Source organism: Cupressus sempervirens, chromosome 4, assembly GCF_028749045.1.
Source record: "Cupressus sempervirens isolate cs-2001-9-10 chromosome 4, ASM2874904v1, whole genome shotgun sequence".
Taxonomy (NCBI): Eukaryota; Viridiplantae; Streptophyta; class Pinopsida; order Cupressales; family Cupressaceae; genus Cupressus; species Cupressus sempervirens.
In genome coordinates, this window is record NC_143121.1 from 134,936,136 (window position 1) to 134,945,570 (window position 9,435).

General features: G+C 34.4%; 1 protein-coding gene across 1 annotated transcript; it reads left to right on the forward strand.

The window, feature by feature from the left end:
- Positions 1 to 1,209: 1,209 nt before the first annotated feature.
- On the forward strand, positions 1,210 to 4,348 carry LOC149560326 (protein RADIALIS-like 3). Its single transcript, XM_089823589.1, has 2 exons — positions 1,210 to 2,409; positions 3,978 to 4,348. Exons 1-2 carry the CDS (start codon positions 2,099 to 2,101, stop codon positions 4,003 to 4,005), a joined length of 339 nt encoding a protein of 112 aa, XP_089679715.1. The 5' UTR covers positions 1,210 to 2,098; the 3' UTR covers positions 4,006 to 4,348.
- The last annotated feature ends 5,087 nt before the right edge of the window (positions 4,349 to 9,435 follow it).

Below are 9,435 nucleotides of genomic sequence, written 5' to 3' on the forward strand. Positions count from 1 at the left end.
ATGTATTCTGTAACCATTTTTCATCATTGTGTCTTAATATCTATCATAAATCATCGATATGAAATGAATTGGAAAATATTTAAATGATCATGAATTACAAAAACAAATATCTGTAAAATAAATTCTAATAACTTTTAAGAAATCCAATTTAATAATAAAATATTTTAAATTAAAAATCAGTTCAATAATGTGAAACGGCCCTTAATCATCCCACGATGAACGCACTACAAGCTACAAAATATAAACATCTTATACGGCATATATTTTTCATATTAGTTTTTCAAATTTTTATTAAATGGAAAGCTATGAAAACAATGGAATTGTTAATGAATAGTAAAATCATAGTTAATAGTGTGTATTAATTTCGTTTTTGGGTATTAAAGGGACAAAAGAAATTAGAGAGGAGATAGGTATATAATTAAACAGAGCACTGAAGAATAGTTCAAAATTATACAATAACTGCTGGACATATACATTATCAACAGAGTTAAGGCATAATAACAAGAACCATTAAGTCATGAAACAGGCCTCCGCAGAGGATATTTTAGACAAAAGTGAAATATAATCTTAAAAACTCATAAAGAAATGCTTCTGATTTCTTGAATAATGTTGTTCTGATTGGGCAGAAGAAATCCTTTTTGTTTGATTGGCTTGAATAAAAGCATAATTGATGATTGTGTGACTACTTGTTCTAATTATTAGCTTATTTTGGTGCTGTTTATCTGGGTGCATTGTACAACAAATGTCATGTGACACAGATATACCCTTTTTGGAAAGAAATTCAGGGCTACATGGAAGTTAAACACTAGTCAGAGGTGAGGCCATTTGAAACATCTGTATATGAAAACTATTCTTAAAATGCTCACCTCATGCATTGATACATGGCAATTATGTATTAGAGTGTCAAAAGATTAAATTGTACTTGTGACAAGTCAGCAGACTTTCAGGACTGAGTAGGAAATAAGAGCTCAAACTTCCTAAAAGAAAATAAAGGCGACTGCTAGTATTGTACAATTATTACTCTTATTTAATGGGTACTCAAGGACACTTTTGTGCCTAGGCAGTTGTAAAGTAATAGCATATTGCCTAATTACAGCTAAGATCTATCAAACCCACAAAACAAAATTCATCCACATGGCGTGCACTCTATAACATATGAGAGTACCAAAACCTAAATTTCACACATTCAATGCTTTTGAGGCCCTAAGATAAGAAGGGCTAAATTAGGACAATGGGTAAGATTTGTTTTACTACAGTCTTTTGTAACTGATAAGGATGGAATGATTCTGATCATTATGTACAGTCGGGTTCTTCTGATTCTTATTCTTCTTGTCCGGATTAAGAGTTCAGTGTGTGGCTTCCATATATAGATGAGTCACTCATTGTTGTTTAGATTACTCTACACAAGATTCTGACAACTGTCTCTCTTCTGCACTACACAGCCTTCACTCTATTTATATGGACATTCTACATTGCCCCATTATAGTGTCCAATGCACATTTTCCCTTACTACCTGATTTGCAAACCCTAAGCCCTAAAAGCCTCATCTTTCATTATAATAGTGTTGATCCAGTCTTTGGTCTACCTTAATTTACACTGTTTCTCAAGGAATTTGGAGGGATTGGGTTTGGTTTATTAATTTCTCTTTTCACATCTGCTATTGTTCAAGCACTTGCATGTCATACTTGTTTATCCTTGTTTTAATTTGAACCCCCATTTTGCATGTACTCCTTACTCACAACTCTATGTGCACTCAACTCTTTGTTTTATTGTGAATTCTATCCCACTGATGTTGCTAAACCTTATTTGATTTAAATTTTTCTACCAAAGGGGTGTGATTTTTATCGAACTCTTCTGTTCATTTGAATCTACTTCTGATTTGCTCCTGTTCAATTGAGAAGAATTGGGTTTTATCCTTTAAGTGGGCTATCTTAGTTTTGTTATCTAGACAAATTTTCTAGGTGGGATCTCAGCCCTGTTGAAGTCTAGTACTAGAAACTATTACCAGAAGGTCGGAAGAGTTCATATCCAATTAGAACAGATTGTTCATCTAATCACTTGCTTGACTTTGTTTTCTCAAATCTATTGAGTTAGTAAGATGGCCAGTAGTAAAGGCTCTTCATCTGGAAGAAACGGTGCTCCAAGCTGGACAAGCAAGCAAAATAAAATGTTTGAGAAGGCCATAGCCATCTATGACAAGGACACTCCTACCCGTTGGCAAAATGTGGCTGCCATGGTTGGTGGGAAAACTCCAGACGAAGTGAAAAGGCATTATGAGATCCTTTTAGATGACTTGAATTGCATTGAGGCAGGCCAAGTGCCCTTTCCCAACTACAAGCCTTCAAGCTCTAACAATGGTGAAGTTTCTGGAGGTGGAAATTCTGGCAATTGGGGAGAAAAAGAGAACAGGTATGTGAACAACTTATTTCTCTTATGCATGTTGCATATTTTGCTTGGTCTATTTGATAAATTCGCATAACAAGTTAAGGCTGCTTCAATGTTTTCAAATAATTTATTTCCAACTAATGAATACATGACAAGTAAAGGTGGCTTTTATGTCTTTATCAGGTTTTAAATTCATTAATTTTTCTTACTAGTATATGTTGTCTAGGTTCACTGTACATTGCCCTCTCAGATGTTAATTTGTATGAGTGGTCATTTTAATATTACGTCACTGATCTGTCTTTAGAGGAGAATCAAATATTAGCTCTGATGTCTTTAGAAATCTGATGATTCTGCTGACTTTTAAAATGAAGGTGACATTTTTGTGTTGGTCATCAAATACTTGGAATAGCTCTTTTGATCTATACATTTACTTATTTAAGCCTTTCACTAGTAGTCTCTTCAGCCTATTTTAGAATGTTGAGGAAACCTTTTTAGCAAGAAAAGTTTGGTATCTTCCTTTTTGGAACCTTAAATATCTTGCACGCTGCCATCTTTTCACTAAAGTCAAACATTTTTTTGTGGGTTCTCTCAAATAGGGATGAAAACGCATCTAGAGAGAACCCGTCTTTGAATCCTCTACACTTCAAGTGGCTACTGGCTAGTCGAGAGGAATAGCTGCCTAGTCTTCGTTCTTTGAAAATTAAAAAGAGCAAGTAAACTCCTTATGTAGCTACACTGAAGAAGTCAAAATCATACAATTTATGTTATTTGTTCCTCTGATAATCTGGTATGACCCAAAAGGTGCTACAACATATCCATAATGTCTAAGGCTAATAGGAAAACCCTTTAATCCCAATATAGCTGTTGAATGTCCATTTCAATTTCTGTCAAGAATCTTAGCAATGAAAGATCAGATTTAAGTAAGTTCTTCATATAGGGGTACGAAAAGATTGTGATCTTCCGATGGATACCATATGTTACACATTAAACATCAAGAAGAAATGCCCTTAAAAAACCCTTAACAATATTTGCACTGTTACCAAATCCAGCCAGATATGGTCCACATCTTGCTGGATCCAGTTTTTTTGGACCCGCCAAATTTAGCCGATCTGTTCTGAAATTCTCAATACCCATGGAAATTTTACCCAGTTTGTTAAACTTTTTTCGACCTTCCCAATGAGTTGAAACTTTTAATGATGGCAATTTTGCTTTATAGACTACTCTGTTCGTTCTTGTGTGTATTCACCACATCCAATGCTAGAGAGGAAAAGTTGAAATTAATACATGTGTACTCAATGTTTGATTTGTTTATAATTTTCCAAGACTGATATTTTTTTGGGTGCTGGCTAATTTCCAGACAAAAACATGATTGTTTATCAGATGACTAAAACATAGAAAAAAATTGGGCGCTGGCTAATCTCCAGGCAAAATGCACTAAAGACAAAAAAATAAATCAAACACAAGAAATAAATCAAACATGATTGTTTATCAGATTCATGAAAACACAGCAAATTTTTTTTACTGCTGTTACGCTACCAAAAATTGGTAATTTGATTCTCCTCCTTTGTACTGACAATAGAAATCTTGTACAGGAAATTCATGCTAATGAAGCTACAGTAAGGCCGTCTAAAGAATGGCGCGGGAGAGCAAAGGGAAAGAGCGATGAAGAAAATGCCTTAAAAAAGTAAGGGGCGAAGAAGAAAATGCCTAAAAATCGGAAAGAGAAATACAAAAAGATGGTTACCTCTGGATATTAGCCAGGATAATATGAAAATAAGTATGATCACTGAAAGACATATAAATGATCAGTCTTTCGAGTGTTTCATATGAAAGATGAGTTTCACCTCCTCTTTCGAATCTCTGTAAATTATTTTCAGAAGGCATCATGTGTTGTATATGTATGGCTTCTATTGCCATAAATATGTGAAATATAATGTAAGATATCTAGATATGTTGAGAGTAATCACGATTTTTTGGCATGGATACTGTGTGGATTTTATTTAGTTAGTTTTCTGTGGTCGAAGAAAACTATGTATTTGTTCCAATTATTTAGTTCGGTGCTCTCAATTCACCATAGATCAATGTTAAGCCAAGACTCTCAGCTATTTACTGATATTAGAAAATAGAAATTTTCTTTTTCACATTGGAAGATTGGTAAAGTTTCAAACAAACATAGCAAAAGTGATATGGAATTACATTTATGATTAATCTAGTTGAATCATGGGTTAAATGTTTCAAATAACAAGTGATTCTAAGAGGGAAATAATCACAAAAAATCATGGCAGGCTGTCTTCATCACCAACATGGTTATAAAATAATTTAACCAAAGCAAATTAAGGAGTGTAAGGAATAGAATTGATCAAAGAGGTGTCACAATCAATTGGTCAAAGATGGATCCAAATTATCAGAAATTAACAAGATATTTTCTGTAAGCTTTTGTTGACGTGAGTGGTGTCTTCACCCTAAAATCTCCTCTTTTAAAGGTATCTCATCTTCTAGTTATAATATAGGACTTTATTGCAAAGAGATGATGACGACTTGCTGACGATTTTTTCCTTAATAGGGCCCCACCTATATTTTTGGGTGGATAACAAAGAGAAATTTAAGTATGTGGTGTGAGTTCAACTATAACGCTCTTCAACTAGAGGTAGGATAAAACTCCTCTTTGTACATTTTAAAATTGGTAAGACAATAAAATTATTGAGAAATTAAATTTAAATCATCTTACTCAATTAAATATAAAGATTAAATAAGTACATATAATTGATTTAATACGTATAATAAATTTAATCAAATTAAATCTAATTCATTAAAATAAAAGATATGGATAAATTAATTAGTACTTGTAACTAACAAATCTTAATTTCCTAACCAGTTACATATGGACAAAAATCAATTGAACCAATGAAGGGAGAGGATTTGAAGTACTTGATCCATAGAATGCTTTACTATTTTAGCCATTCATTTAACCTCCACTATCCTAATGACCTATTTTGCCATCTCATTCCAATATTTGACACAACTCAAACTTGTGTCCAACTTTGAGTTAACTCTAATTAAACTCACCATCTACCCCTTGGATTATCAGTGATTCAACAAATAAACTTAATAGAGATCTGAAACTACAAAGTGAGTTTTAATCATATAGATCAAACCTGTTGTTTTATGTCTAATCATTGTAAACATTTTTTATTGAAATCCTTTTAATCAAAGGTTTATCTAACATTCATTAAGGACTTAACAAGTCTATGTAAATCCTTTAAGTGGATTACATTCTAATAGAATGTTCTAAAGTCCTATGACAAGGCCACTCCTAATAGGGTGATCAAATCCTCTAAATAGTTCACATTTAATAGTGTATATTGTAACCTTTAATAGGGTTAGCTCCTAACATGGCTCACTTCAAACGAGTGAAAAAGTGGTGACATGTTGTTGGTAGTTTTTCCCAAATTGGGTTTCTACATTAAATCCTAGTGTTAAACTTGTGTTGAATATTTTCTGTTGTTTTATATTTTGAATGATTACATTCAACAAGGATGTTATATTAGGATAGTAAACTACTAGTTAATATTGTTATTCAGATTATAGTAGAGACCGAGTTATAATAGGATAATGTTGAATAGAAAATGTTTAAGTGTTTGATTATTTAGTTAATACTTGTAAGAATTTGGTATAGCTCTGATACCATGTAAGAATTTGCCTTAGGGAAAGATTCACCTAGGATTGAAGAACTAGAACACAAGCACAATTGTAGACCAAAAAGAGTATGATAAATATATCATAACATGTCTTGATGCATCACTATGTGTTCCAATGAATGTACATACTAAGAGTGCCTATAGATAAAGGCCTCTAAGATCCATCTAGAATGTCTCTAGAAGCTGCTAGGAGATAACCTTGACAACTAAGCACATGTCCTCCATTGTGCATGAATATACATGCAACAATGAGAGGATAAGCATTACAAGGTGTCCCACATGTGGAGATGTTGTAGACACCATGTGCATAAATGAGGTGCAAACTCTTGTGTTGTCAATATGACAACTCACAAGATTACGCATACTCCTAGGTGACTAATAAATAAATCTTAAAATAATGCATTAACCTAAGTAAACTTAAGTAAGTGTAAATAGTGAATAATTATTTAAACCAACAACCTCCTTAAGTCCAACTTAGGGAAATGCCCTTAAGCTTATGAAAATTAGGATGAAATGCATAATGGGTCCTAGCTACTAGGCCATGTTAGGTACCCATGTACATAATGAAATGCAATCTCTCATAAAGTGTAGAAAGAGGAAAAACCTCATGAGCAAAACCCTCCCCCAAAAAAAGAGATGAAAATGGGATGCATGGATGGATGGAGTAATCAAGATTCTCACATTATGACATACATTAAGTATATACAAGAGAGAAATAGGAGAAGGAAAAAACCTCCTAAGAGGAAAAAGTCCCCCCCAAAAAGGAGAAGGAGATGAGGTAGCCCCCCTCCCCCCCCCCCCCCCGCCCCCCCTACAAGTAGTGTGTCAATTAGTGAGAAATGCTCCAATGTAGAAGTTGATCCATGACCGCTAAATGATGTTCCTCCCCTTGGGAAGAAATAGTGGAAGAGGTACTAGTGAGATGCATCCCTTGGGTGTGGAAAGAATCTCAATGATGAAAGGTGTCTTTGAAACTTGTTCAAGTGTCTTTGTGTCGATACTGATGGCGGCTCCCTCCAAAACTACTAAGAAGAAGTGTTAATCTAGGAAGGATTAATGTAGAACTTGTTTCAAAGAACCAATAGTCTCTTTAAATGATAGAGAGACCTCCTGCACCTACTGTAAATAAGGGTCCATAATCACATTAACTTGGTAAGATTGATCATGTAGGGAATGGACATGAGGGTCAGAGTGAGCCCTCACAACAGCTGGAGAATGATCTACCTCATCAATGAGAAGCAAGATATCACCAAAGAAGTCGTTCAAATTTGCTATGTGTGACTCCACGAACAAACTTGAAATGTTAGTCAAGAAGTCATCACCTACGTCTAGAACTGGAAGACAAGGTGTACCCTACAGTGCTGAAGTACATGAATCTATCACTGTCATAATGAATGAAGAATTCAGCCTAGAAGGAAGATGAATATCATCTAGGATGTCTCGCACATCTTCAATGTGAGACTCCATGAATAGGTCTACAATGGCAGGAAGGAAGTCGTCACATGAAGGTAAAGTAGGAAGACATAAAGATTCCTACTATACTGAATCAAAAGCATATATGGCTAGAACAAGATTAGTAGGAAAAACAAGAGCATATGGAGGTGTAATCTCATCTAAAGAGGATGCAACTACAACTAGAGGTATAAGATCTTTTGGAAATCGAGGAATGTGTGGATCTCCATAAAGCTCCCAAAGATGGATCCAAATATAATATAAATATTTTGACTTCAATTCATTAAGCGAATCCATAACCTCCATATCCATACAGAGAAAGAGTGCACGACAAAGGATGGAACATGTGTCCTCATCATATAAAAACCCTCTCACATATGGTAGTGCATTATGCTGACTGAAATATTTGATATCCAATTGACTCCATTTTGATAGTTGTCTGGTGTCAAGTAAATCAAATCTTCCTCTTTCATGATGGACTAAACCCCCCCTCTCCCCCCCACCCCACCTAATGAATAATTCGATCCCTTATGCGATAGCCACATGCCAATTTAGTGCCTATTTATAAAAATAGTATTTCTATCCACAAAACCTATAATTTGATTACAGATTTGGAAAGTAGACAAGAAAATATGCACTTTCAAAAAAAAAAAACCTGATTTGGAGTCCAGATGAGCTTGTACTAAGCATTTTAAGTGGCAAAAATTGAGGATTTGCAAGTTGTAGAAAAATTCAAGAACAAAGATCTCAAACGACATTCACCAATGTGTAGATCACAAAATTCCACCCCAAAACAAAAAAAAAAATTCTCATAAAGAGGAGTCTGTATGAGGGAGATATTGATGTTTGAAAATCGCTACTATTGTTATTTTTCCTAAATTGCCATAGTCACACCTCCAAAAATTAAATGACTCTAGATTTTGCCTCAAATGTCCGATTTGGATGAAACAAAATCTGATTTGGGGGTTTTTGACCTTTTGAATGTGATGCAAATATTTGATTTGCACCAACAAGCACCAATCGTCACCTATAAAGAATCTCTCCTATGGCTTGATGGCCAAATTTGTTTTGAAAAAAAAATACAAAACCAAAAGAATTTGTAGAGATGTAGATTAAAAAAGAATGTAGATTTGAAAATTAAATGTACAGATCTAAAATGATCATACCAATTTTGCAAATCGGGCCTTTGGGTTGTCGGTTTGCAAAAAAATGGTTCATCATGATCGACTTTGGCCTAGGGTAGGCAGCTTTATAGCCAATTTTCACAAAATCAGTGATCTTGATGCAATGGTGAGGTCAGATCTAGCTCTAAACACTCCCAATAATAGCGATACTCTGGATTCAAGCGAAGGTGTGGAAGCAACAAGATGGTCTTGAACAACTTTGTGAAGAGAGATTATCAAGGAGCTCTAATACCATGTAAGAATTTGTCTTAGGGCAAGATTCACCCAAGATCAAAGAACTTGAACACAAGCACAATTGTAGACCAAAAAGAGTATGATCAATATATCATATCATGTTCTAATACATCACTATGTGTTCTGATGAATATACACACTAGGAGTGCCTATATATAAAGGCCTCTAAGATGCATCTAGAATGTCTCTAAAAGGTGCAAGGAGATAAGCTTGAAAATTAAACACACATCCTCCATAGTGCATGAATATATGTGCAACAATGAGAGGATAAGCATGACAAGGTGTCCCATGTGTGGAGATGTTGTAGACATCATGTATTCAAATAAAGTGATTAGTCTTGTGTTGTAGACACCATTTGAATAAATGAGGTGCAAACTCCTATGTTGTCAACATCACAACTCACAAGAGTATGCATACTCCTATGTGACTAATAAATAAATATTAAAATAAAGCATTAACCTAAGTAAAGTTAAGTAAGTGTA

Bases quoted from the DNA above. Each gene is read 5' to 3' on its own strand.
- LOC149560326 (XM_089823589.1), top strand. From the start codon at position 2,099: ATGGCCAGTAGTAAAGGCTCTTCATCTGGAAGAAACGGTGCTCCAAGC. The intron at 2,410-3,977 runs GTATGTGAACAA...AATCTTGTACAG, and splicing joins TGGGGAGAAAAAGAGAACAG to GAAATTCATGCTAATGAAGC.